This window comes from Rhagoletis zephyria, unplaced genomic scaffold (assembly GCF_001687245.7).
Source record: "Rhagoletis zephyria isolate East Lansing unplaced genomic scaffold, Rhagoletis_zephyria_1.1 Rzeph_scaffold_01527, whole genome shotgun sequence".
In the NCBI taxonomy this organism is placed as follows: domain Eukaryota; kingdom Metazoa; phylum Arthropoda; class Insecta; order Diptera; family Tephritidae; genus Rhagoletis; species Rhagoletis zephyria.
The window spans coordinates 16,868-42,792 of NW_016158611.1; the positions used below are offsets into that span (position 1 = coordinate 16,868).

Genomic DNA, 25,925 nt, shown 5'->3' on the forward strand with positions numbered 1-25,925 from the left:
TGCTTTCAAATGCCGGCAAATTCGTAGGCGGCCGGCGCTTTGGTTGTGTTTTGTTCGTTCATATTACCGGCTATGTTGCGGCATTGGATCACACGCAACATGCCCGGTGGGTGATGTGTTCGATGGAGCAGGTACAGTGTTGTCATGCAAGTGTAAGAGAAATAGGGAACAATTTGGGCCCCTTGAGTTGTAATAGATGATTTACTTGAATAGATGGTGTGAAGGATAAATGCTGATGAACTGATTAAAAAATAGTTTTGTAATCGTCGACAAATCCAGATTTTTTTATGCTGGGTTATTATTGTTGTTGTTACAGCTAAATATTAGACATATGTACACAGGTGAGGCATGTCAGTTGTGATTAACTTGGGGTTAGTGTGACCAGATGAGTACTATGTGTATATGACTATGTATTTATGTGAACCATGATGAAAATAAAGCGTAGTTTCACTCAATGATTTTGGTCGCCGTTATAGCCATTTGACTTTTGCTGGCTTATGACATTTTTATCGAAATCAAGCTACCAGCTACAACAAATAAATTATTTTCCAACTGCCGTTTATTATAATGGACCAACCATCTAGGTATTACTTAAAAAAAAAACTTTAAGACTCAAAAAATGCCAGTATATATCCGTAAAAATTATACAGTGGATCTAACTCTTCATCAGTATGCATTCACGTACTAGAATCGTCTTGAAACACTAAGACCCATTAAACTTAATATATACTCCCATCCCGAAATACCATCATTAATACTTTATTATAACCAGTATGGCAAAGCCGCTTGCATAATGTACAATTTATAAAACTCAAAACAAGACTGGATTGGTAAAAAAAAATTAAGTGAAACTACCTTCCATTTTTTATCATGGTGTGAACGATGTACAAATAAGCGATAAAAAGTTTATAAAAGGTAAGTCAAAATCAAGACACTAGGCGGAAAAAGAAAAATCTGCCAGGACACTTCAAATCGACCCTGAAATCAGGACATGTCCTGATAAATCAGTACGCCTGATCACCCTACTTGAGGTCAATGCCATTTGAGCCTGTCTATAGTGAGCCTGGGCTATGTACATGATGCACAAACGATATCAGAAGCCTTCCTCTAATATTAGGTTTTCCACAGTCCGAATTACGCTGTCCTGAAACCGTATGCCTTAGTTAAGTTTGAACTTCTTCATAAGGAAAAGTGTTAGGTTTCGTGCAGCTGGAAGTTACTGAGAGGAAAGAAATGAAATGCTTAAGGGCGAGGGGAAGCTTCAATATGGTATAAGTAGAATTTAACACTACCCACTACCTCCTGGTCTAAGGTTGTAATGCGAGTGTTTGTTCGGTAAAATATGACTTGGTTTTACCTTTTAAGGGTTTGTGACCCTCTGGAATCTTTTCTTTACTACGAGTTCAAATACTCACCCAGTTCCCAGTTAAAACTAACGTTACACCATATTTGTTACCCATTTTTGAAGGTTTACTTCTGCAGCACAGCAATTTTAGGCATCAAGTAAACCGTTAGTATTCGCATGTGCTACTAAAAAATCAAAAATTATCGTATTAAAATATCCCCCAAAAAGCAAAATGCAGATATAATAAATTTCTATATTTTATATATCCTGAGTCATATACAGGAATATCTAAAATACCTTGTAAAGTAACTATGTATGTACATTAGGGTTTTATTATTTCGAAACAGGTTAATATTTAACCGTGTCGTCGGGCTTGTAAAATAGTTAAAAACAAATATTTATTTTATCGAATAAAAATATTTCCCTTCAAAAATCGTTATTTAATAGAATTATGACCTACCACTTTATAAAAAAGTGCATTAAAAATTAAAAACTAAGCGTTGACTTTTTCTTAAAATTTCAGAATTTTACTTGCTTTATTCAAATAAACTTAAGTAAGACGATTGTTACGAAAACATAAAATAACTAATTTTAGTAAATTAGATTATCGGTCAAGAAAAAGTAGTTACTAAAATTTTAGCGTTAATCGTTTTTTTTTTGTATGAAGATTTCTGAACAATAATGTTTTTATTCAATTAAAAAATGGTTACTTTCAACCATTTTATACAAATTACATATCGTCACTTAAGGATGAAATGTAGTTTCGTATTACCTGCCATTCCGCATCAAAAACTAAATTTTGAAATAAAAAACGGACGTGGCAGCTTTTCACCTTTAGTAGCGATATACATATGTACACATGCTAAACTTACAATACCTGACGGCACGGTCAAATATTATCCGATTTCAAACTCATTATTTTCGATATTCTTTTGTTCTGCCGGTTGGCTGGGGGAAAAATGTTGACCACCCTAATGTACATATATATGTAGATATGATGTACATATGTATTTTGTTCTAGCATAAATCCTAACGCAGGACTACGGCAGCTTTTGTTTGACAACGAAAGCTCATAAACTTTGCGCACTTCATTTCATAAAGCTTTCATTCCACAATAAAGCTCACAAACACAGTAAACTTCCAATAAAAGCTTCAGGCGCTTTATTGAACTTGGTTGATACTCATTTTCTACCCTATACAACTACAACACCTTATAGCTTAAAGCGAAACCCACTTCACGCCCGGCTTTATAATTGCCATCGCTGTTGAAAATCACCACCAAAGGTCCGGGGTTGTTGCCTACAATAAAAATTAATCAAAGTACTAATATTTAGAAGAAATACGCTGGATGAACAAATACAATTTTACTTGTGATTGTGTCGCCCTGTATGCTGCTGCCGCAAAAATATGTGGCACGTATGTTGCTGTCCACAATGGTAGCCTGCGGTATCAGCAGATAGTCTTCACTTAAACCCTCGCTATGTAACTGCGGTCGGCAATAATTGTCCAGTTCCTGGAACTTCTGGTGGCTGTATTCGGCACCCAAACGAAAGTAGCGCACCTTGACCCTGAAAGTAGATTTACTGTTATTAGCAAAGAAGTAGTGAATACATTTCTTTTGCGGTCTACTCAAGTAGTTTAGTAGAGTGCTGACGCCGGAAGCAGATTGCATAGTTTAAGTTTCCTGGATACACGCCCACGCCACCGTTATAATTGAACGAGGTGATGGTGCCCGCTGACTGAGGATAATATTGCAAACAGCCCGGTGGCGCTATGAGGAAATCATCACTGAAGCTGGCGCGTGGCTCTATGGCTCGCATAATCCTCTCATTATCCCCGTCCGTAGTATCATCGTTGTCCTGCGCAAAATCCACGGCGCTCCGTTGCGCCGCACCCGCTGTACACTCCAGCTGCTTCACCACCATATTCCAACGCGGCGTGGGTAATTTTCCATTGCTGCCCACGCGTGCCGCTAAAACAATACCCAGATCGATGTTCTTCACGCCGGCGGTGCGATTGAAGGGCACATAAATGTGTTGCGCCACCTCCGAGCCACAGAATCGCAGCCCATTTACCGCGAAGTAGTCTCGCACACACTGCACATACCACAGGCCATTTAGGGCATCGGGCACACTGGGCTGGGCGAGTGTCAACGAAAAATCGATGCGTAGCTGGCAAACATTGCTGCTGTAGGCGTTGATGTAGTAGATGCATTCGCGCGGTGGGTTCGCCGGCTGCACCAGTTGGATGTGCTTGGCTGCGGTGCTGGCGCCGCAATTGGGCTTGGCTGCGGCGGCGTATGCGACAGGTGTGCCGCAAATTATGAGCAGCAAGGAGGTGAAAAGTAGGCTATTGATGGGTGCGTTTGGCTGCATTTTGGAGTGTTGGAGAAGCGCGTGCGTTGATCGATGGGATCTGGAGTTAAATAAGTTATCATTTGCGCGTTGTATTTATATGTTTAGTTGCTAATAGCTTGAAAAATAATTTGTTACTATTCTCCAGCAAAGTGTGAGTCACTTTTTATTGTCCTACGTCCACCAACCGCAATCAGAAAATGATGTTTAAATATAATGTTGTGTTAGACCGTTATCGGCAGTGTAGTTGTTTGCTTACATTTATTTCGAAAAACATTGAGAATTCTTTCTAATGCAAAAGATGTTTAACAAAAAATGCATAGATAAGATAGTATAGGAGGTATCTGAGTTATCACTTTATATGCTGGTTTTCATCGGCGCTGGTAAAAAAAAAATGTTTCGATTTGCTATCAAATTAGGAGTGATAAATTTCCCAAAATTTGGTACTCAAAATTGTACGGCATCAAATATTTTTTTTCATAGCATGGAACATTGTGTTTTCTTATGAAATAATAAATAGTCAACAAAGCATACTAGTTTTTCTCAGTTAATTCCGTTCGCTACTTGTGTAATGTTGTTCCACTTTAAGTTCGTAGTTTTCTTGCTTTCGGTTTTTGCGTCATTGGAGTTGTCGCTGACGCAGATATGTAAGTAAATGTAGTGCAAATGAAAGAAGGCGAAAGTATCTATGATTGTAGAACGAAATATGAATGTGTTCCTTCATTTTTAAAGTGAGCTTTAAACCCGTATCAATTACGTAGCGAATTCTGAAAACTCGTGTTTTTTGTACTGTACGTACATATAGCATTAGCTCTTATTTATTTTTTTAATTTAATTGCATCGATCATAATTTTAGAAAGCTCCGCATTATCTGTCCTTCTTCCTAAACACGTGCCAATAACACGTTCACCGGTTGTATGCAGTTAAAGATAGTTTAATGTGCAGAAGTGATCTGGAATCTCAGTCAACGGTTAAACCTCGAATCTAGGTTTGTATGTTTTTTTTTTCGGAACAAACACAAATCAACGCATGCAGAAGACCACCCAGTCGATATGCCGTCCATTGCACTGCTTTCCTGAACCCTTTTAATCTCTTCTAAATCCATATAATTTACGAATACATAGAGCGGATGGTTGGGTGTAAAAGAGCTCAGGTGTTTGTCTCTCAACACATCGGTGCCAGCAGCCAACCTCTTCAAGGCAAGAAGGACAAATGTTGTAGTCATTTACCCCAGTCTCAGTCGGTTGTTTATGAAACGAGTAGTGGCCAGTCAACCGCCTCCATTATTTGCCTGCAGTCTTATCTGCTCAATGAAGGCAAGAACCTAGTAAAACCTTATGAATTTGATCCTGCATCCCCCATTCGAAGCCTCTCCGTCATTACTGAGCGAAATATTCATCAGATTCTCATGGCGGCTTTGATGACCGAAAGAGGGCCATGTTATAACTTTTACGAGCCCTCTCTGGCTAAATGGTCAGATGATTCCCAGGTACTCCTGAGTGACCTGGCACCGAGAGGAAAAATTTTATAATTTATTGGAGAATGACACTAGTTTGGAGGTATTTAGAGTGCTGGCCAATGCTTAGAGTACAGCTTGGCTGTCACCATAGACTCGTCAACTCCTGCTTATCCACCTATTTTCCACAACTTAGTCCATGACCTCATCTTAAAATACCCAACGTATGTTCCCCAAGAGAAAAGTGAAGTTTGTTCCTGTTACTTTCGACATAGACCCCAGATCCTAACCCTGAGTCAATTTTGGAGCCATCAGTAAATATTATACAATATTATAATATATTATATTGGGATTAAGCAAACCCTCAGTCTCAGAGACGCATAAAGGCTTGCCAGTGGGCTACAATGATTTATAGACGTAGTCATTTGTCCTACAATGAGGGAGTAGGAATCGTGTCGAGTAAACATTTTCAGAGTTCCTTCTCTGAAATGAGAAAGCCTATAGAAATTCGCTTAGCTAAAGCAAAACATGGTATGATTTATATGCAATTTATTTACTTGTAAATTTGTCTACCTCGACAACATCCTAGTTTGTTCTTCTTTTAATTTTGCAGCAAGCTTGCAGTGTGGCCAAACCTCTCGTTTCAAGCGCACTGTCATTCGAAGTCCCAGCCAATCACTCTCAACTTCCTCATGCCAATACACGATTCGACGTTATAGCAACAATGTTTGCCAATTACTCGTACAATTTCAACGTTTTGAGTTGCCACAACCGACAGCGGACTCCATTACGAACACCTTGACATGCACAGACTCTTTTACAGCTGGCCGTTTTACCTTATGTGGCGACAATACCGGTCAACACATTTACTTGCCATTCACTGCGGATGCCACAGTACTAGATTTTAATATTCTATCGCGTTCGACACAAACCGCTTGGCATTTGATTGTGGAGCAACTGGAGTGTCCACCTTCGCATAGTCACCTAGCTGACGGGTTACCGCCACTCATCGGCGGCGTGGTGAATAATCTGCTGGACTGGCGTAACCTGTTTTCGCGATTTATCAATGATTTAGAGTTGCTGGCACCCGCTGGCTGTGATCAATACTACACTAAGCCAGAAGGAGTCATTAGCAGCTTCAATTTCCGCGATGGCATAAATACTTACTACATGTCCAATCTGAAGTATACGATTTGTATTAAGGCCGCTACGGGTGCCAAAGATATTGAGTAAGTTCGAAGAAGAAAATATGAAAGTTTGGTCACTGATTATTAATTGTTTTTGTTCGCTTAAGGTATACTGTGAAAAAGTTTTCGCTGTCGTTCGAGTTGCCTAACGAATACTACAACGATGCCTGTCGTCCGCCCATTGCCACGGAAGGACGTCAAAGCGATTATCTTATGTTACCTAATTCAAACTTTGCGGATAATACAGCACGTCAACCAACCTACTTTTGTGGTCAAGGGCTGGCAGCCGGACAAGTTTTATTGGGTCAGATTTTGATTCTTCTTATTATTCTAAATAAAAAACATTTTTTCTCTATTTTTCAGGCTCTGGACCCTTTGTGTTGTATTTCTCTAGCGATGAACAATGGAGTCCCATAGAAACTGGTTTCAGCATTGAATATCGCATTAAAGCTTTAAGCTAAATTATAAAATCCGTAACAGTACTCCAAGCGAGTTGAAAATAATTTATCCATTTTATGAAGCCCACAAAATTGTATACTCAATTAAGAGCCATTCGACCTTTTTGCCAATAAATGATTTCAAGAGTAAGAATAGAGTACTAAATATGCATTTTCAAAAACGAGCCACAATTTAGTTTTTACAGCAGAAGGGTTAACTTTGGCGTGGTGATGTACGTAATCCGGGTGCTCATATTTTAAAGTTATATAGGTGAAATTACTGGGAGGCAGTCATTTTTAAATCCTAGTACACAGTTTTATGTTAACTATTTTAGAACCGTGGCTAATGATCTTGATTTTTCGAAAATTTTAAATTGAGGTGGTCGGTGGTATGTGTTGAGCAAGGTGTCCACTGTTTCGGGGGATACCCTGCAGTCTTACTGGAATATTCCAGGATATGTCACACTGCTCGAATTTATCTTTAGGTTTTTTTATCCACAGATAGATAGCGGCTATACTTGTAGCTCAAGGACCTTAGTGCATAGTACTTCAGCCTTCACTGTTAAATGCGTCGCGTAATCGAGAGTATTTTCAGTTATGCAACCGTATTCTAACAAAGTCACAAACCTTAGCTTATCACTCCTGTGATTTTTACCGCGCCTTGAAGTTTGCCGCTGCAAAATATACGCCACTACTACTCTGCGGATTTTTATGCAGAAAATGGAGCGTAAAAATATTTACCACTTAACTATAAACAAATTGTATACAAATTCATACACTTTGCCAGGGGCGGATCCAGCGGGGGGATTTTGGGGGTTAAACTACGTGTCAGTCAGTGGCGGACCCTCGGGGGGTGTTTTAATACATAGACTATTATACATACATATGCGCCATATTAAAACACGTAGTTTAACACCCAAAACCCCCCGCTGGATCCGCCACTGCACTTTGCTTATAGTTATGTGGTACAAAATATTTCTAGGCTCCGTATTTTCCATAAAAATCTGCAGTGTAGTCACAGCAACAAAAATTTTTAAATTTTTGTGTATTTTTCTAGCACTCAAAATCGAATTTTTATGGCACATTTTGTGGCGCACTAGAAACCACAACGGTGATGAGGTAAGTTTTGTGACTATTAGAATAGAGAGGATGGTTTCTAAAGTTGGAAGAAGTAAACTGTTGAAAGAATTAGGCCAACGAACAGTGATATTTTCTGCCCAAATTTTGGGGTTTTAATTCCTTCGGTTGCCTAAAGTGCTGTTTCAGCTATCGAAGTATGTCCAAGACAGGTCCCGACCTTTTGCACCTGTTTCTATGATAAGTGGTAAAGTGTTTGTTGAGGAAGCTCTCTGCAAGGTAAAAATATAATGCTAAAGCTTAAAGTTTTGCAAAATGGGGTTTTTCTTCTGCATATGAGCTCTACATAAGGTTTAAATTAAAATTTTTTTAATATGTTCAACTCATTAGTATATGAAATGAAATATTCAAGTGAGTTTTTTAATTACAACAGTTTAAAGAAAAGGTCAGAAGTCATTTCCTCCAAGTATCACCAATAAAAAAATTATTTTTATTTCAAGATAATTATATTTTAAACTACCTTCTATAAATAAATACGCCACAAGAAAATTTTGCAATCCCTTTTTTAAAAGCACCGTCCGCTCGATTTCAATGAAACATACACCGATACATAGGTGGCGTGGCATCTGACATATAGACTAAAATGTGAAAACCGCTATATCTCTAAAACCAATTATGCTGGGGAACTGAAACTTAGCACGGATGTATAGATTGTAAATATCCTACTTACGGTGAAAAATGGTAGGTACTGGGAAATTGGGCGTAGCACTTTCCATACAAACTGAAATTCTCATATCGCTTATCTCTGGAACCGCTTATGCTAACGTCCCGAAAATTGACACAACAACATATGTTGCCAATACCGTACTTATGGCGAAGAGTGGTAGATTTTGGAAAAGGGGGCATGGCACCGCCCATACGAACTTGAATTCTGATATCGGTTATCTCTGGGACCACTTATTATAAAGTAATGGAATTTTATACATGTATATTTATACACATATAAAATCGCAAAAATTTTTCAATTTGGAACCATTTTCTCCCAGATTTGAAAATCTCATTGAATTATTGTTGTTTTGTGCAAAAGTTTTTAGAAGGATCAGTGTGTTTGTCTTCCGATAGGTGGCGCAGGGATTGAGAGCTATCAAAAAACATATTTATGATCAGATTTGCTTCACTTTTAGAACACATATTAGTAAATTCGCCTGTAAATTCGCCATAAATTATACTGGTGGACTTCCAAATAGTAATTAGCATAAAGTTCGTTAGTATTGGTGACAGGTAAAATTCAAAAGTGTATGTAAAAGGATATCGAATTTCGACAACTGGGCGATACTAGTAATACTTAATATTGAATCCGACCATATCCGACCTTTTGTTTAAGACACGATTTTGTACTATATAATATTGAAAGTTTTTCTGAACATGATTTTTTTTATTAACTGTTTTCAACTAATTTCATGTAACATTTAACAAATAAAAAAAAAAGTTAAAAAACGTAATATAATATTTTTCAAATTAATTTGAGGCGCCATATTAGATCGGCTATTTTGTTTTTAGTTACTTTGATTTCAAAAATACTTGAATTTAGCGACCCCAATAACTTTTAAATAATATAATAATAAGCCATTCTTGCCAATATTTTTAACGTAAATTATTGTGTTTAAGATTTGGGATCGGTCACTTTGGTTGGTTTTAGTTAATTTGACTTCAGATTCGAATTAAGGACCTCAAAAGCTCATGAAAACCTGAATTCATATCAACATATTCATTGTATAAATTCTGGGCACAAAATGGGTATGAAATATCGCTGTGCGTTAATACAAATCGCAGTCAAGCCAAAAAAAAATATTCGCTATTCTTTTGAGAATTGTTGTTAGCAATTCGTTATGATCTTGATCATTTTCGCCACCAGAATTGAGTGCTGAAACGGCAAACTCTACACAATTCTCTTTTAGTAAAACTAATATTTGATTAACATTTTAAAGTGTAAACATTTTCTAATTTAAAAATTCCCACTAACAGAGTTTGTGAGCCAAAACAAAACAAAGCGAAGCCAATTAGTAGCACAAATCAAGCAAGTCAATGGGTGTGAAATGGCTTAGGAAGAAAGCTCATTGAACCGCTTATTGGATGTGGAAGATATGGTTAGTTGAAAGCATCACAAATTTATTGCTCCAATAGCAACTGCGAAGCATTTCGAAAAAATTGTGCAAATAAAGCAGAAATTGTGCATACCTAAATCTATGTGTCCCAGAACACTTGATTTAAGTTTAAGATATTCGGATTCTTTGACAAGTTTGCATTTTACTTTCGAGCACTTAAAGCGCTGGTAAATATTTACAGACTGAGCGTGTTGTTTGTGCAAACAAGTGTAAGTACGAGTATGTGTGTGTGTGTGTGTGTGTGTGTGTGTAAAGTGCGCGCAACCGAGCGAAATAACGTCTACAGACGAGTATGTACTTTCTTAGCAATTTTTTCAAAGTAACTAGACAAGATCGAGCCGATCGCTCGGCAGTCTGGTCATATCAACGACCACATGATCGGTGAAACGAGCTGTCGTCAGCATCAAAGAATGGCTTCTAATGCGCAGTGTTGAACGGTTTGTCTTTCACCGCTACACATCGATCTATAAAATGAGTGTTTCGGATAAGTAACGGCACAGTTTGCGGTACGTGCGCGTGCGTTCTGAGTGTGGTATACTACATATGCAGTGAGCTTCGGACGGTTGATTGGGAATAGATATTTGTGTATATTATTCAGTAACTAACACAACGCGTCATTAGTAAAGGAAGCGAATCTGATTACAGAAATAAGTGAAAATTTAAAAAATATATAAATAAAATATAAGAAGTGCAAAAGTACAAACTTAACACACAACTGGTATTAGTAAAGCGAAAATAATTAAAATAATCTTCAAAAAAATATGAATTCCTCGTCCATCAGATCAGCGCTTTTGTATTCTGCTTTATTAGTGTTAATAGCTAGTCCTGGCGTATTTAATGCCGTGTGGAATGAGAATATCCTCTACCACAACCCTAACGTCAGCTATGTTTATTCGAATACGCCGTATGAGGAGGCGCAAGAACCACCAAGCATTTACCGACAGTCGCGCCGCAATCCGTTGATCGATGCCTGCACCACAAACGAGGGCACTTCGGGTACATGTCTAACGCGGTTCAATTGCATGCGTCAAGGCGGCACACCGAAAGGATTCTGCACCAGTTATGGCGTGTGTTGTGAGAGTGAGTGAGATGAAACTGCATAATTGTGTTAGGTGTTACATTTGATATGACTACCATTGTGTTGTTCGCTAGTTGCACCAAAAAATAATAAATACTCGTTTAAGCGCCAAATTAGAAACTTTTTGACATAAAGAAGTCAGTGTGTCCAAAATTCGCAAGGCACAGCACATTTTTGTTCATTGTAAGAAATAAAAAATCTGAAAATTGTTCATCCTTAAACCAAATTTAGTTATACAATAAATTACATTTTTGAAACGTTAATGAAAACAACAAAAGTTTTAAGATTACGTTTCTTTCAAACAAGTGTAAAGAATTATAAGGAATATTTGTACAGGACACGCGGGACTCTGCGGGACACTCGTAAAATTCTCAGTTTTATAAATTGAAATTTTCACCACTTTTGTATGTGGGGCATAATTTTTGCATGCCAATTCACGCCTATTCTCTGAAATTTCATGAAATTTGGATATTCCGGATATAAGACTTGTTGATGTCCATAGACCAAAATCTATGATGAAGTTTAATTAATTTCCGTTGTTGTTGTAAAAAATTAAAGATTTATTTCTGTGCTTATAAATATACATAATCATGAAGAAAACAATATTTACATTATAGTTGGAGATCCGACAAGGGCACGACCTTCACCTTCTGTTAAATGAATGAAATCTATTTTGTATGAAATTTAATGTGTTAGGAAATACTCTTTGCGAGTGGGCTGGCTAAAAAATCCTGGTCAGGATATTTATTTATTTATTTAATGTCTTATAAAATAAATATAAATATTCGAAAATTAATTTTTCTTTAATTTTGCACTCATTTGTTTAATGAACAAATTACATTTATAACAATCGAAACCATAAAGTCTATAGAATGTGTTAAACAGATGAGTAAAAATTACTAGTATAACTACGGTGACCATCCGTTCTGTATTATACGGGACAGTCCTCTTTTTTGGCCCATTGTCCTGTTAATTAATTTATATTATACGGGACGCCAAATGTTCTGTATTTCTTTTAATGTCCTCTATTTGTCCCGTATTCGGTGCTCTGACGCCTTAACTTCTCATTAAAATGGCATGCCTATGAACGAGTTTTAAGTGATGTTGGTATATAATCGTAATTTTCTTTATAAACAGTTATAATCTTCTAATCTGAATGCCTATGATTCGAATCGAGGAATACATACAGTGGCCAAAATAGAAATTAGGACTCGACATTTTAGTAAGATTTGTCTTTTTTCCTTAGTTTTTTAATGTTTATTAATCTTTTAATACCAAATTTTCAACTTTGTGCAAAAACTATAAAAATTAATTCTGCAATGTTTCCCCAAAGTTTCAAACTTTTTAATTAGAATCTTTAAAAAAAAAATTTGGTTTGCAGTTTTGTAACTCATTAAAGTTGAGTATAATAAAGTGCGTGTGAAAAGTGCTGCTCATTTGCTTCTCTTCCAAAAAAAAAAGATCGAACATACATACTTTAAATGAAAAAATGCGTAACACCGTCAACAAAAAAAAGTTGCCAAAAATTAGTGGTAAGCCTTACCGACTTAAAATTGCACTTTATTATACTAAAATTTAAAGAAAATTTTTAACAAATTTTACGGGGTAAAAATCTCGAGAAAATTATCCTACAAAATTTTCATGTTATAAGGATACTGTTTCAGGGAAAACAGTGTGGAAAAAAGTTTCAAATTTATTTTTTGTCCCGTATTCGGCTTTCATAAATATGGTCACCGTAAGTATAACCTACCTGTTCATACCTGCCAGCCCGATTGGTAGGCCAGGAAAAAATAGTCAACCGAACGTTTTCACATTTTATAGGCTTAATACTTTCGATTGATAAATAATTTGTTCATTAAACCAATGAGTCAAAAATTAAAAAAAAAAAATTATAACAATTTTTGAATATCTATTTAAAATATCCTGGCCAGGATTTTTTCAGCCAACCCACTCGTGAAATATTTACTAACACTTTAAATTTCATACAAAATAGATTTCATCCAAGCCTTTGTCTGACCTTAGACTATTAATTGGAGATAAATGCTACGAATTGCTTTATGCAAAAAAAAATCGATTTTTTTTTTTCAGTTGAACCTCTTTTGAAGAGGGTGAGCGCTTTTGTGCTACAGAATACGAAATTTTTACTAAATCGTTTGAACATTTTTATTTTTGAAAGAGTTATAACAGATAATCCGGCAAAAGTGAAAATTTTGTAACAATGATTGAACGTATAGATTTTTTTTAATTTTCCCCGAAAATACCGAAAAATGAAAGCTTTTTATGGGACAACCCCAGCGGGCCCAAAATCCCGTTGTTTGGGGCTTTAAAATTTTTTTTCAGACTGAAATCTAGATTGCCTGGCTTAGAAGTGGGGGCAATGCCTTTTGATTTTTCTGTATAGAAATTTAACTTACTATTTATTTGAATAAATCGAGTAAAAGTTCAGAAATTTTAAGAAAAGGCAATTGTTTAAATTTTATTCATTAGGCCCAATGTTTTGTGCAATTTGAAGCAGGTCCCTCCAGAATTTCTACAGAATCTAACTCAGACTATGGTCTTGCGGCAAGTGAATTCGTTGAGCAGGACAAGTTTGTGTGCTCAGACGGCACTAAAGAATATTTCGATCCTGCTTGTGTTATTGTTGACGAATTTAAATGTAACGTTAATAATGTTAGTTTTTACATAAAAAAGTTACCCTCAATTGAATACCTTAGCACAAGAGTATATTAAGAAACGAGATTACAGTCGTAGGACCAGAACTAACCGCTTGTTTGGCTGCACCATCAATAGGTTTTATACCGCATGAGATGGCAACGCACTCCTCTTGTTTCAAACATTCAGTGTTCAGTAATTCTTACCAGTCCTCTCAACCGCAGAAATTTTTGGTAACTTGTCGATATTTTAACTGATCAGTGAAAGGTTATAGTTACATTATTTGGTTATAGTTATCAAATCATGTGTTGATATAAATTATAAATATTTTTAGCTGACTTTTTTCTGCATGTAGTACCCTCGTACTGCGTTGTTTTAGTTCACCCAGACTGTACGAGATAAACATAATATTTAGGGTATTTAGGATATATAAGTATGTATTGCAGGATTTTCGACATTACTGAACACAAATCTAATTAGTTATTACCGACTTAATGACATTGATCACAGCTTGATTATCTACAACGAAGGGGTACTTTGAAGTAACAAGTTCCACCATGCTTACTAACTTTGCCGGCACGTTGGTTGTATAGATCTGCTGGAAAAAACACTACAGTAATATGAAAATCCCCCAGCGACTCGCTTTGGTTCCATTTGGGTTTCGTCTGCGAACAATTCATCGCTCGTATCGGTGTCCGATTAGTACTCACATTTGTTGCCAAAGTCGTTTTTTATGATCTTGTAGCTTCTTTATATAAATAAGTATTTATGTAAATATTTTCATAGATTTTTTAAGAAAACTCAACTGTCTAGAATGTGTGCTCTTCTCTAAATGATGATAACATAATTATAGACTTTTTTCATTCAGTCCAAAAACCACACAATACCACTTTCCGAATTTAAAGCATTTTCTCCCTTCTCTTACAGCAAACATTCAGTGTGGCCGCAATTCGAATTTGAAGCGCACCATAATCAAAAATCCCGTCCAGCTGCCAACGTCATGTCAATACACAATTACACCATACAGCAGTAATGTCTGTCAACTGCTTATCGAATTTCAACGCTTTGAGTTGCGGACCCCAACCGCGGACACAGCCTCGGCCACACTGACCTGCACCGACTCCTTTTCGGTGGGCGGCTACACACTGTGTGGAGAAAATAATGGTCAACACTTGTATTTGCCATTCAATGTGGCAGCTGGTGCTTCACAAATCTTATTGGACTTCAGTTTGCCCACACAATATTCACTATCCACATGGTACTTGGTGGTCACACAGCTAGAGTGTCCAGCGGCGAAAAAACGCGTTGGTAATGGCGTTTTGCTGCCGTTTATGGGCCAAACAAATCTACAGGATTTGCGTACGATTTTCTCCACAAAGCATAGCGATTTGGATTTATTAGCACCACCCGGTTGCTTGCAGTACTTCCGAGATCCGGCGGGCCAAATTAAAAGTTTCGGAAGCGACTACTATTTACCAGATATGAAATATACAATCTGCATAAAACCATTGCCAGGCACAACAATGATTGAGTAAGTCTATAAGGATGCGCAAGTAATCAACTTTTTGGGTGGCTAAATAATTTCGCTTGTTTTTTTTGTTTATTTTAGGTATACTGTGAATAGATTTTCGCTTTCCGCGGAGCAAGATGGCCTTTACTATGATGAATCTTGCCACCCAACTATATACACAGAGGGGCGGCAAAACGACTATCTGATGATACCGAATGCGATGTTCAGGGATAATATGGATTTCCAGCCGACTTACTACTGTGGACTGGGTCTAACAACAAGTCAGGTGCTAGTTGGTGAGTACCTAACGACGTTGCTGCGCTAGTAAAAAAAAGCAATCTAAATTTATGAACGGTTTTAATATTTCTAGCAACTGCGCCATATATTATGTATTTCTCCAGCGATAGCCAGTGGAGCTCAGTTGAAACAGGTTTTAGTATATCGTATGTTGTAAGGACGACAATAAACTGATAATAGTGGCGATGTTTTCATTATATGAATGCGATAACTGTATATGTTTTTTTTTTTACAAAATTTGTGTTTTTAAGTAATGGAATCTATGTGAAAATAATAAATCTATGCAAAAAAATGTTAATATTGATATTATAGATCATGGAAGGACGAATGGGATGTACGTACGTATGTATGTACTACATAAAAAGGATCACAGAAAATATTTTATTCAACATCTGCAAAAGTGGTATTTAGTATATGTACATTAACAGACAATACAGCAAAGGAATGAACTAACCAAAAAAATTCCATATAATCATAATCATCAATATTGAACCTTGAGTAATTAATTGATATTCATTAACATGTAAGTACTTACTATATTCAGATAAATAATAGTATATGTATGTATATATATCTACCAATTTTTCGATGATGATGGATCTAGATTCTAGAGCGAAAAAAATGCAAAAGCCGCATTATACATATGCATACTTACATAGGTACTTTCATTCACAATTACATATGTACATACACTGACTTTGCCGCAAGAAATTTTAGCGAAAGCAAAGAAAAACTCGAAAGAGGCTGGGTAAATAAATATAAGTGCAAATACTTCTAAAATAAATTAGGAAAACGCATTAACGCACTTCTAGGCAGTGACATGATTATCCTTTTAGTAGTAATTAACTACTAACCGCATCAAGTGTTGGTCAACAATAAAAGGGGGAAAGGTATAAGGGAAAACTTAATTCGACGACAAGTCGTTGGACTACAAAAATTTAAAGCAAACAAATATTAAGTAAAAGAAACTTATACATATAAATATCTACATTATTTTGTAATAACGAGTTCGATTCTTTAATATCGTGGAAATTAAAAAATCTGTAAATTCATTGAATGTCTATTTAGTAAAAAGGTTATTCGACTTACCGATACGACATCGAACCAAAAGTATTGGTATAGACTTCGTTCAAATTATCATTCTAATGGAACCGGGTTCGAAATTTTGCCTCTATTTATAATAAAAAAAAAAATTAACCTATTTATTTCAAACATGGCGCTTAAAAGTTCCCTTGAGAATATTTTTTTTTCTCTAATCTATATCTATATATATAATACGCGAAGGGATTTTTTGTGCAGGTCATCAAATCTGCACCTTTCGTTCGATTTTTAAAAATGGGGTGCAAAATTGAAGTGCTTGGGCTGTAGATGTGCAATAAGGTTTTACTTTCCCTGTGCAACAATTAAACTCAAATTATTTAGTAATCAATGCCATCAAATCCTCACCGTTCGTTCGATTGCTGCCTAATCAAAATCTTTCTAAGAATTCTAATTAATACGACCGAAGGTTTGTTGATTTTTCCTTAAATATTTATATGCCTACAAAAATGATTTCTTGTATAATGGCAATTCATGTGGAAAAATAAAAAAATCATTAAAACAAAGACAGAAAATAAAATAAAAACAATCACAATGTGACACGTGTAAATTCATTTGTTTCAATTGTGATTTTGTAGCGCAAGACACGAGTGACCCATCGTTACCCCTTAAAGGTGCCGAATACCACGTTACCTCTCAAGGGCTAGTGATGGGGATTCGAACAGGCCATTGTGGCATTGGTATTCAAGCGATTGGTATTCAGCTGTCAAGAGGAAGATGAAGTAGAATCATCTCCACACTTTCTTTTATACTGTCCAACCGTTGCGAGGCTAACATGGCAGCATTATTTCAGCATTTCAGCATTACAACATGGAAGCTTTATTTCTTTGATCTATGAAATATTTAGTTGGTCACATTATCTATCCATGACTACGGAGTCGAAGAGTCGTTTTGTTCGACGGTTCGGGATTTTACAAAGTTCCTGTGCTTTTTCTTCTTTAAGGCTGGTATGCAGCTCTCAAGAAATCGGTCAAGACAAAATTTGCCATTATTTCGTGTGTGTGTCCAAGGAATTTTGACATTTTTGATACTTCACAGCCTGTTGCCTCACTCTTTCCTCAAGAAATAATGGAACGGGCATATATTTCTGTTGCAAACCTGGGTTGCCTTGTGCTCTTTTTTCACAAAAAAACTTTAGAAAAGCGTAGTAAAAAGCGTAGCAAATTTCCTAAGAACTGCGTACTGCCTGAAGGAAATTTGACTCAAGAAAATTTCTTAGCCATTTCTTGTACGTCATTTTGTACATAGTATGTAATTTCAGCTTTTCTTGAGAACTGCATACAGGCCTTTACAATTTAATTTATTTCCATTTACATGCATACATATGTACCCTACATATGTATACTTTAATAATACCGCAGTCACACACCATTGAGAGCAGGCGCCAATTATTCTAAGAAAGCGATATAGTCGATAAAAGAGCACACCGCTGTTATTACTAGATGTGTGTGTGTGTGTGCGTATATGCGATTGGCCCAAGAACACGCTCGTGCTACGCAAATATGGCGGCGAAAGTGTTAATTAAAACACTTAGCACAATTGGGCGGAACTTTTTTTTTGCCGCATCGACAAGCATACATACATATGTACCAGTACTTATTTTGCATTGTACTCGTGTAAACAGTACTTGTAGGAATGTGTTTTGTGCGAGTGTATTAATTCGTGGGCGGATGCGCTTCTGTAGTAGCTAACAGAAGCATTTAACAGACAATTAACAGTTGATCGGCTTAAATCTAAGTTTATGTTAGCAGCAGTAGCGTGGAGAAGCTAAAACTGATAGGCTTGGTTGCACGATATATGTACATACATATGTATGTATGAATGTGTGAAATACATACTTGCGTGTAGAAATGTATTTACATATATAAGTATGCCTGCATATAAGTGGAGATGTATGATTTAATACAGCTACGTAGACCCGTTGAATTAATTATTTTATATGAAGTGGGTTTTTCAAGGCCAATGTAGGTCATATTCACACATACATATATATGTAGATTTTTATGTATATATAAGTATGTTTCTATTTCTATACTTGACTAATTTCTTGCTGCTGGTAAATATGGCCTACAAAGCTTTTGTAGAAATTGCTAACAACAGTAAATGTTAATGATACACTTCGCTGCAATTTGTTTGTTTGTGATTAAGAAATATAAAAATGGTATGTTGATCCCACGAGCTACTGAAGTGAAACTTCTTCTTCCTTTATTGCCGCCCGTATTCCTATATTTCTAGTGTTAGAATAGCGTTTAAACGTTAAAATTGAATTTAACGTTCTAAACAGGTGGCAACCCCCTTAAAACAAATAAAAAATATTTCAAGTGTTAGCCTAGGTATGAACATATTTCAGCACAGTAATGAACAGTTAGTTTAATCTTAATCTCAGGCTCAATCCCGATCTTAATCTTAATAGTGACTAATTATCCCCTTAATCCCCTTTCTTATTCAGTCGCTTTTTCGTTTTGAATTAGAGTTACATCCATGGTTGTATTTACCCCCAACCGAATGCAAAAAAGTTTCACTTCAAAAATATGTACATACTAGCAGATCCGGCGATCTTCGTCCGTTAAATTACCCAATGAACGCTTTATTCCCGCAAGGAAGTTTTTGTGGCAACACTAGGGTGGTCCAAAAATGCATGTGAAAAAGTAAAGTCAGAATTTTTATGCTCTCACATGTTCTATACCGAAAAAGAATATACCCCATTTTTTTCTTTTGAAATCAAAAAATATTTAGAGGTCGCTCAAGCGCTTAAGTTTTCCATGTTTTTTATATGAAAAAAAAACACTTTTCGTATAAATAGTATAGAATTCTTGAAAATCAATGTTTTTCGATCGGACTCTGGAGATTTCCAATAACAATATTCAGTTCTTTAAAACTACCAGAAACTGCAATGGGGGGATAAATAAAAAATCTTTAGTATTAAAAAATGGTTAAATAAACAATTGGGTATTGTTTTTGGAAGTCTTCAGAAGAGAACCAGAGGGATATAAAAACGGATAACGCCATTTAAAAAACTTTACCAATTTAGTAAAACTGCGTTAATAACTCAATTTGGCAAAATTTTCACATACGACATTTATTTATTCGAACGACGGTATGTACTTAGCAGATTGTTCCGTAAAGCAAAGTTTCAAATAAAGTGATGGAAGCCCCTTATTTGTATTTATACTATGGCGAAAGGTATGGGTAAAATGCCTCCGTCCAGCTGGTTGATGTGTTCGGGAAGACTAAAATTGACATCACTCCAATACAATAAATGTGATGGTCGGGGCAAGGTGGACAAAGCAAGGGATCTTGCAACGTCTACTACAGTTTCCGGGTATAGTCGTTCATTTTACACTCACGCTCAGGCGAAAAAGAAGCGAAACGCGTCCAAAGATCTCTCTTATGAGCTTCTGAAGCGAAAAAACGAAATCTATTGAGCCATTTCAGTCTGTCCATCTCAAACTTTGTGTCCAGACTGCTCTGGGTCTAAGGTAGGTTAAGAATTGAAAGTGAATAAAATCGAACTGAAACCACTCCTGACTACTTAAGACTGGATTCACACAGAGAAACTTTTGCTGCTCATTTGCGGCAATTTCTCTTTTGGTGTTGCCTCTCGCGTTCACACAGAGCATTTCTTTTGTACACAATTGTTGTTGGCAGCTTTGAACGGCCAACTAGAATTACTCAGACGAACGAGAGCACAAAGCGTGTTGCCCGAGCACGAGCAACTCGGTACTCATCCCCCTTCCTCCCAACTCTCTCTCCCACAAGTAACGAGTTGTCGCGACAAAAGTTTCTCTGTCTGAACCCAGACTAAAAGTGCAAAGCGAAACTCAAGTTTTTTTTAAGTTTTTTTAAGTAAATACCGACCACCCACGTTGAAGATTCTATGAAAATTAATATTTCATAACAATTTATTGCTTTCATGTGCACCGCTTTTATATATTATTTAAATATTTGTGTAATCAATTTGTTGAGGCTGATTATTGCATCTCTTTAAACGACCAACCACGGTCATGAGACCATACAACTTGAAGTATATGTATATATATTTAAATGGATACTTATGTGCGATGTACATACATACATACGTACTTGGCGCAGTCACGCCTGTGCAACATCGCTGTCATTTATTTGTGTAACTCGCACGTTCTCTGTTTACCATTGGCATGCGGCTGCTGGTAGCCAACCATAAGGATTTGCATGGCGTGGAATAGCTTACGAGTTAATTAGCTACCACTTTTACTGCTTCATTTCATCTATTAGTTAGTGGCCAAAAAAAAAAGAAACCTCTCAACAATGCGACTACTTTTTATTTTGTTTTGTTGTGCCGCCATCGAATTTGTAGGTGTCAATTTATGCCACTTCGATAAGCGCTAATTTGACACATTTCCCCAATCGTCTGAGCACATCAGCTATTTCAGGGTATTACCGTTTGGTTAGTTCTTTATGCTTGTTTCTTTGTTTGTTTGCTAGCATGTTTACTTTCCAAATAAAAATTCTATGGCTGGTGGACAATGAGGATGCTGAGCTTGAAGTTGGTCTTTGTTGACCATTACCAGACGATCGTTAGACTGACGACAATTTTAGTGGGTGTGAACTGTCGTAAATATCAAATACAAATAAAATCTCACTAACCTTTTCATTGAACCGCAACACGTACTGTTATTTGAATGCGCTGAACGCATGCGCGCTTCTTTTATCACACTAGTGTTGCTTACTCACTAAGTAAGCAGAAGTGACTTTGCATAAATATTTAAATTTGGCACTTGAATATTCATCTTAATCTAAATGTAACACCATTTAATTACCTTGGAATGTTTACTTATTTAAAAAGAAATTTTGAATTTGCTTAGTGGTGAAAGTAGTTAGAATTAGAAAAATTTCCATAGGTAAATAAACGATGAGCACACCAATTTTAACATTTCATGCAATTAGTTTGTATTTTTTAGCCAATTTATAAAAGAGGTTCTAAATGGAGGGCTCATTTCGAAATTATAACAGTCCATTGTGTTACTACATTACGCAATACAGGTTCTATTTGTTAAGCTAAGAGAAGCGCTGGGTGCCCAAAACAAAGTTCCGCAGGCAGCTGATGTCCAATCCGGAGAGCTCCCCGGGAAAGTTGATGAAATGCGCACCGAGGTGCTTAAACCATAGTCTGGTGAGAGCCGGGAAGCTGATAAGGAAATATTGAGATGATTCCATCTCATCTTCCAAACCGCTGCGGCAGTAGGCATCCGTGACGATGTTAAGTAACACCGCGTGGGTTTCTTAGGGCAATATCCGCTAAGTAAACCTGTTAGAATCGAGAGCCGGCGCTTAGTCAGCTGCAGAAGCTCCCTTGACCGCCAGCGGTCAACAACCAGTCAGAAGGACCTTGCAAGTTTGTATGGCGGGGTTTTCGCCCAGCGCCCGCTCGCCGACTATGAGCCCATCTATCCAGGAGCAGGCCGCAGCTAGCCAGCGGAACTACTATGCCTTCCCTGTACGAGATGATGACCCGGAGATTGCTCTGCCTAGCCAGTTTATCAGCCCTGCAATTTCCAGTGATATCACTGTGTCCGGGGACCCAAATCAGCTGGATTTGTAAGTATTCTGAGGCGGTTGAGAGAGAGGTTAGGCATTCCCCGAAAAGTTTCGATCGTAATATTAGCGATCCCATCGCCCTGATTGCCGCTTGGCTATTAGAGGAGATAAATATCCCTCCTATTCGGCAAAATATTGGTGGTTAGCCAATTGGCTGCCTCTTCTATAGTGGCCACCTCTGCCTGAAAGACGCTGCAGAGATCTGACAATCTGAAGCTAAGATTTATTGAGGATTCCCCCAAATCTCCCGTCCAGCTTCGATCCGTCCGTGAAGATGTTTATTGGACCTCTTTTCCAGAGGCTGCCATTCTTCCATTTACAACTGTCAAGCAAAAGTAGTGGAGGTGGTTCCGCCTCGTCGTCAAGCGCCATGCATGCGGACCAGGCTAACCGTCAAGATGTCCTCGTTACTGAAATTAGGTAAAATTAGAGCTTTGAAGCCGTTTCTGATGAGCATACAGGATCTGGGTCTACCTGCTTGTTTCCGCACCATCATCTTAAATTTAGGCGACCTGATTCCGGAGATACCGCTACTGTCGGCCACGGCTCCTGGATCAGGACTACGTCGGCTCCAGCTTGATTAAGGTAGATAAGGAGATATGCGGACGCCGCCTTAGAGTATTGAAGGTTTGTTTGCAGGATCTGCATCCTCCAAGGTCTTCCCAAGCCACGCCAATACGACGACCTCGCTTACTCAGACTAAGAGCCTCTCTTTTTTCGCACTATCGTAAAATCGCCTGATGCTAATGACGGATCCCGCGGCTGAGTGAGCATCCCCAGCACTTTCGGCCTCCGACATGATGGATTCTACCACCATGCTCATGCGGGTTTCCTCCAACTCGGGCTAACTCATTACTGGCATCCTGAGAGTTGAGATCCATCCCCCTGTAGCCGGATTGGTAGACCCTGAGACTAATATGTAGAATAAATTTACTAAATGAAACATGAGTATATCAGTTTCAGCTTCAAATAAATGGAGAATTGGATGCTGGTATGTTATTCTCTCTCACTCTCCAGCACTCTGTATAGCACGATTTATGTAAGTGCATTGTATCCAATTTCCAATGGTCAAAACCCGTGAGAACTTGGAGACGCCTTTGAACCGGCCAAGCCGCAGAGCTCTTGACAATACCAAGGACCAGCTTTTGTCTATGTGAGGGATCTATTAAGAACCCAGTTAAGCTAACTAAACCTAACTAACTAAGTGACCTAAACACAGTTGGGGATTATGCATACATAAATGGATTTACATAAAACTTGTTTAACGCCAGTCTAAGAAAAGCCATTAGTGTAGAGCACTGATATCTCTTAAAGCAATTCAATGCATAGTTGCCTAGGGCTTTAACTCACTCGTGCTTAATTTGAACCAGTGAATATTCCTATAGGGTGTGCATAAGTACACTTGTATATACATACATATATATATCGCGAAATATGTAACAACATAAATGCGCTTTTAATCAGTTAATTGCAGTGTTGGCATTCTTATCGCACAAAAATAAGAGCTGCACCACATACCCATGAAAAGATTCAAACAGACGAAAATATCGGAAATTCTCCTATTATGTATGAAACTGCATTTACAATGCGAGTACGTGCGTTTATTGGCATTTACAAACATATGTATCTATAATAGTCTGTACGTATGTGTGCATAGGTAAGCACACTTTAACGCGATCAATTTGTGATGTGTGGCGCGTTCGCCAACCGCTAACATTTTACCATGAAAGTGTGAATTGCCTATACAAGCAGAACTTTACATTTGGGGCCTAAAAACGTATGTACATACATATGTACCAGGGATGTGGCGAATACAGATTTGCAATCGAATTTGTTATGCGCATCATTTTACGCATTCGCATTCGCATCAAATGATACGAATGTTTTGCGAATGCGAATGTGTACATGGCCAGAGAGTGCATTCTAATATTGTTGAAATCGCTCTAAGTCTGTCTAACCAGGGTGCGGACAATAACCGGCTTTTAGCTTCAGGCGCCTATCTTAAAGAAAAACAAGTTCATCTCGGTAAAAATCCTCTCGATTGGTTAAGCACTCGTTCAACGTTCTAGTAATTTACAAAATTTTTTAGTGATAAAAGCGATGACTTAAGTTGATTATAGCTTTTTAATGTTATTCCTAACATTCGCATTCGCACATTCGTATTCGCGAATGTGAAAAATACGACATTCGAAACATCCCTAGTATGTAGTTACATATGCACACATCCATTTACATATGAAGATATGTGCAGACATTTCACCGCATGCACGCACGTTGTAATTTGACTTGTTTCATTCTATGTCGCCATCAAAACGTTTCCCTGCACAATTTCGCTCTTAATTTTCCTCATTTTTGCTTTGTTCTTTAATTCGTTTTTTCTCGTTTTTTACTTTTAATTAACACAACAATTTACAATAATGGCAACAAACATACGTGACATACTCGTACAGATGAATTGGATATTGCCTGGCTGTGGTTATTGATATATTTTGGTAGAATTATGCCAAAGTGTGTGCATACATGTATGTATGTTTGTCTGTATGTATGTAAATGCCACAAGAAGTAAGTATACTTACAGATGTAGGCATGTGTCTGCAAAAGCTCATCACTGACATTACAATACGTATACATAGTACATACATACATCTGTGCAGGGAAACCCCGAATTGGTGAACCGAATTTCTAGAGCCGTACTAGATATTTATCATCAAAAACGAACCAGTACGATAGTAACTAGATCCCCATTAGTTTAAAAGAAACGAAATGTGGTATTTAAAAAAAAACTATGCTATTTACTTTTTAACACTACATATAATTGACCGCCGGTTAATTGGTTGCCCCGCATAATAGGTTAAAAATATGTGCTATAGGAAAGATATATGTATACTTAATTGATTCCCCGTTTAAATGAACCAACAATTTGGTAATTTCTGAATTGCAATTAAGCGGAGAAGTCCACTTTTTCTAAAATACTGAATTTTGATGCAAGAAGCAAGAACAGTTAGATATGCTTCGTTTTCTGAATGACCGAACAGCCGATTTTATTTCTACCTGTTTCTGTTCAGTGATACGCAAATTTGACACTTCGTAGGATATCGCACAGTTAAATTCGCCAGTTGCTAGCATGCAAAAAGAGAACTCTAGTACCGAACCATTTCGGCACGATTGCGTTTCCGCACAGGGATTATTTTGTATGCGCGCCTCCGTATTTCGATTTGTGCCTTGCATTCGGCGCGCAAAATAGCCAGCAACACTCTTATCATGCCACAAGAACCGCAAAATATATATTTATGCACTTTTATTGTTGATAATACAATAAATCGTGTTGAGTTGTACGACACGGATGATCGGCAGTACTTGGGTGGCTGCCAAAGCTGGTTATCCCAATTTTCGGAATGATTGTAGTTCTTCACGGTCTGCATTGAAGCAGTTAAGAGAGAAGCAGTAATAAAAAGTAGTGTGAAGCTTAAGTTTTTTGTGATGAATTGTAAACGGGGCGAAGTGGCACGGATGTGACGGTAAAAGTTTTGGTTATGGTTATGATACTGGTAATGGCAATAATAATGGTAATGGTAATGCAAAGGTAATGGTTATGAGAATGGTAATGATAATGGCAATAAATAGTAATGGTAACGGTAGTGGTATACGTAATGGTAATATTAATGATTATTTTATTTGAAATAGCAAATGGT

At 37.2% G+C, this 25,925-nt stretch overlaps 3 protein-coding genes across 3 annotated transcripts; 2 read left to right on the plus strand and 1 right to left on the minus strand.

Moving 5' to 3' along the window:
- Window positions 1-2,546: 2,546 nt before the first annotated feature.
- On the minus strand, window positions 2,547-3,720 carry LOC108364324 (uncharacterized). The gene is made up of 3 exons (XM_017617962.1): window positions 2,975-3,720; window positions 2,714-2,913; window positions 2,547-2,644 (listed from the first exon to the last, which is right to left on the minus strand). The coding sequence occupies exons 1-3, from the start codon at window positions 3,718-3,720 to the stop codon at window positions 2,547-2,549; spliced, it is 1,044 nt and encodes a 347-aa protein (XP_017473451.1).
- A 1,923-nt stretch (window positions 3,721-5,643) lies between these two features.
- Window positions 5,644-6,803, plus strand: LOC108364325 (uncharacterized). Its single transcript, XM_017617963.1, has 4 exons — window positions 5,644-5,686; window positions 5,769-6,384; window positions 6,450-6,646; window positions 6,706-6,803. The coding sequence occupies exons 1-4, from the start codon at window positions 5,644-5,646 to the stop codon at window positions 6,801-6,803; spliced, it is 954 nt and encodes a 317-aa protein (XP_017473452.1).
- A 3,979-nt stretch (window positions 6,804-10,782) lies between these two features.
- On the plus strand, window positions 10,783-15,732 carry LOC108364326 (uncharacterized). Its single transcript, XM_017617964.1, has 4 exons — window positions 10,783-11,101; window positions 14,679-15,282; window positions 15,361-15,557; window positions 15,632-15,732. The coding sequence occupies exons 1-4, from the start codon at window positions 10,783-10,785 to the stop codon at window positions 15,730-15,732; spliced, it is 1,221 nt and encodes a 406-aa protein (XP_017473453.1).
- The last annotated feature ends 10,193 nt before the right edge of the window (window positions 15,733-25,925 follow it).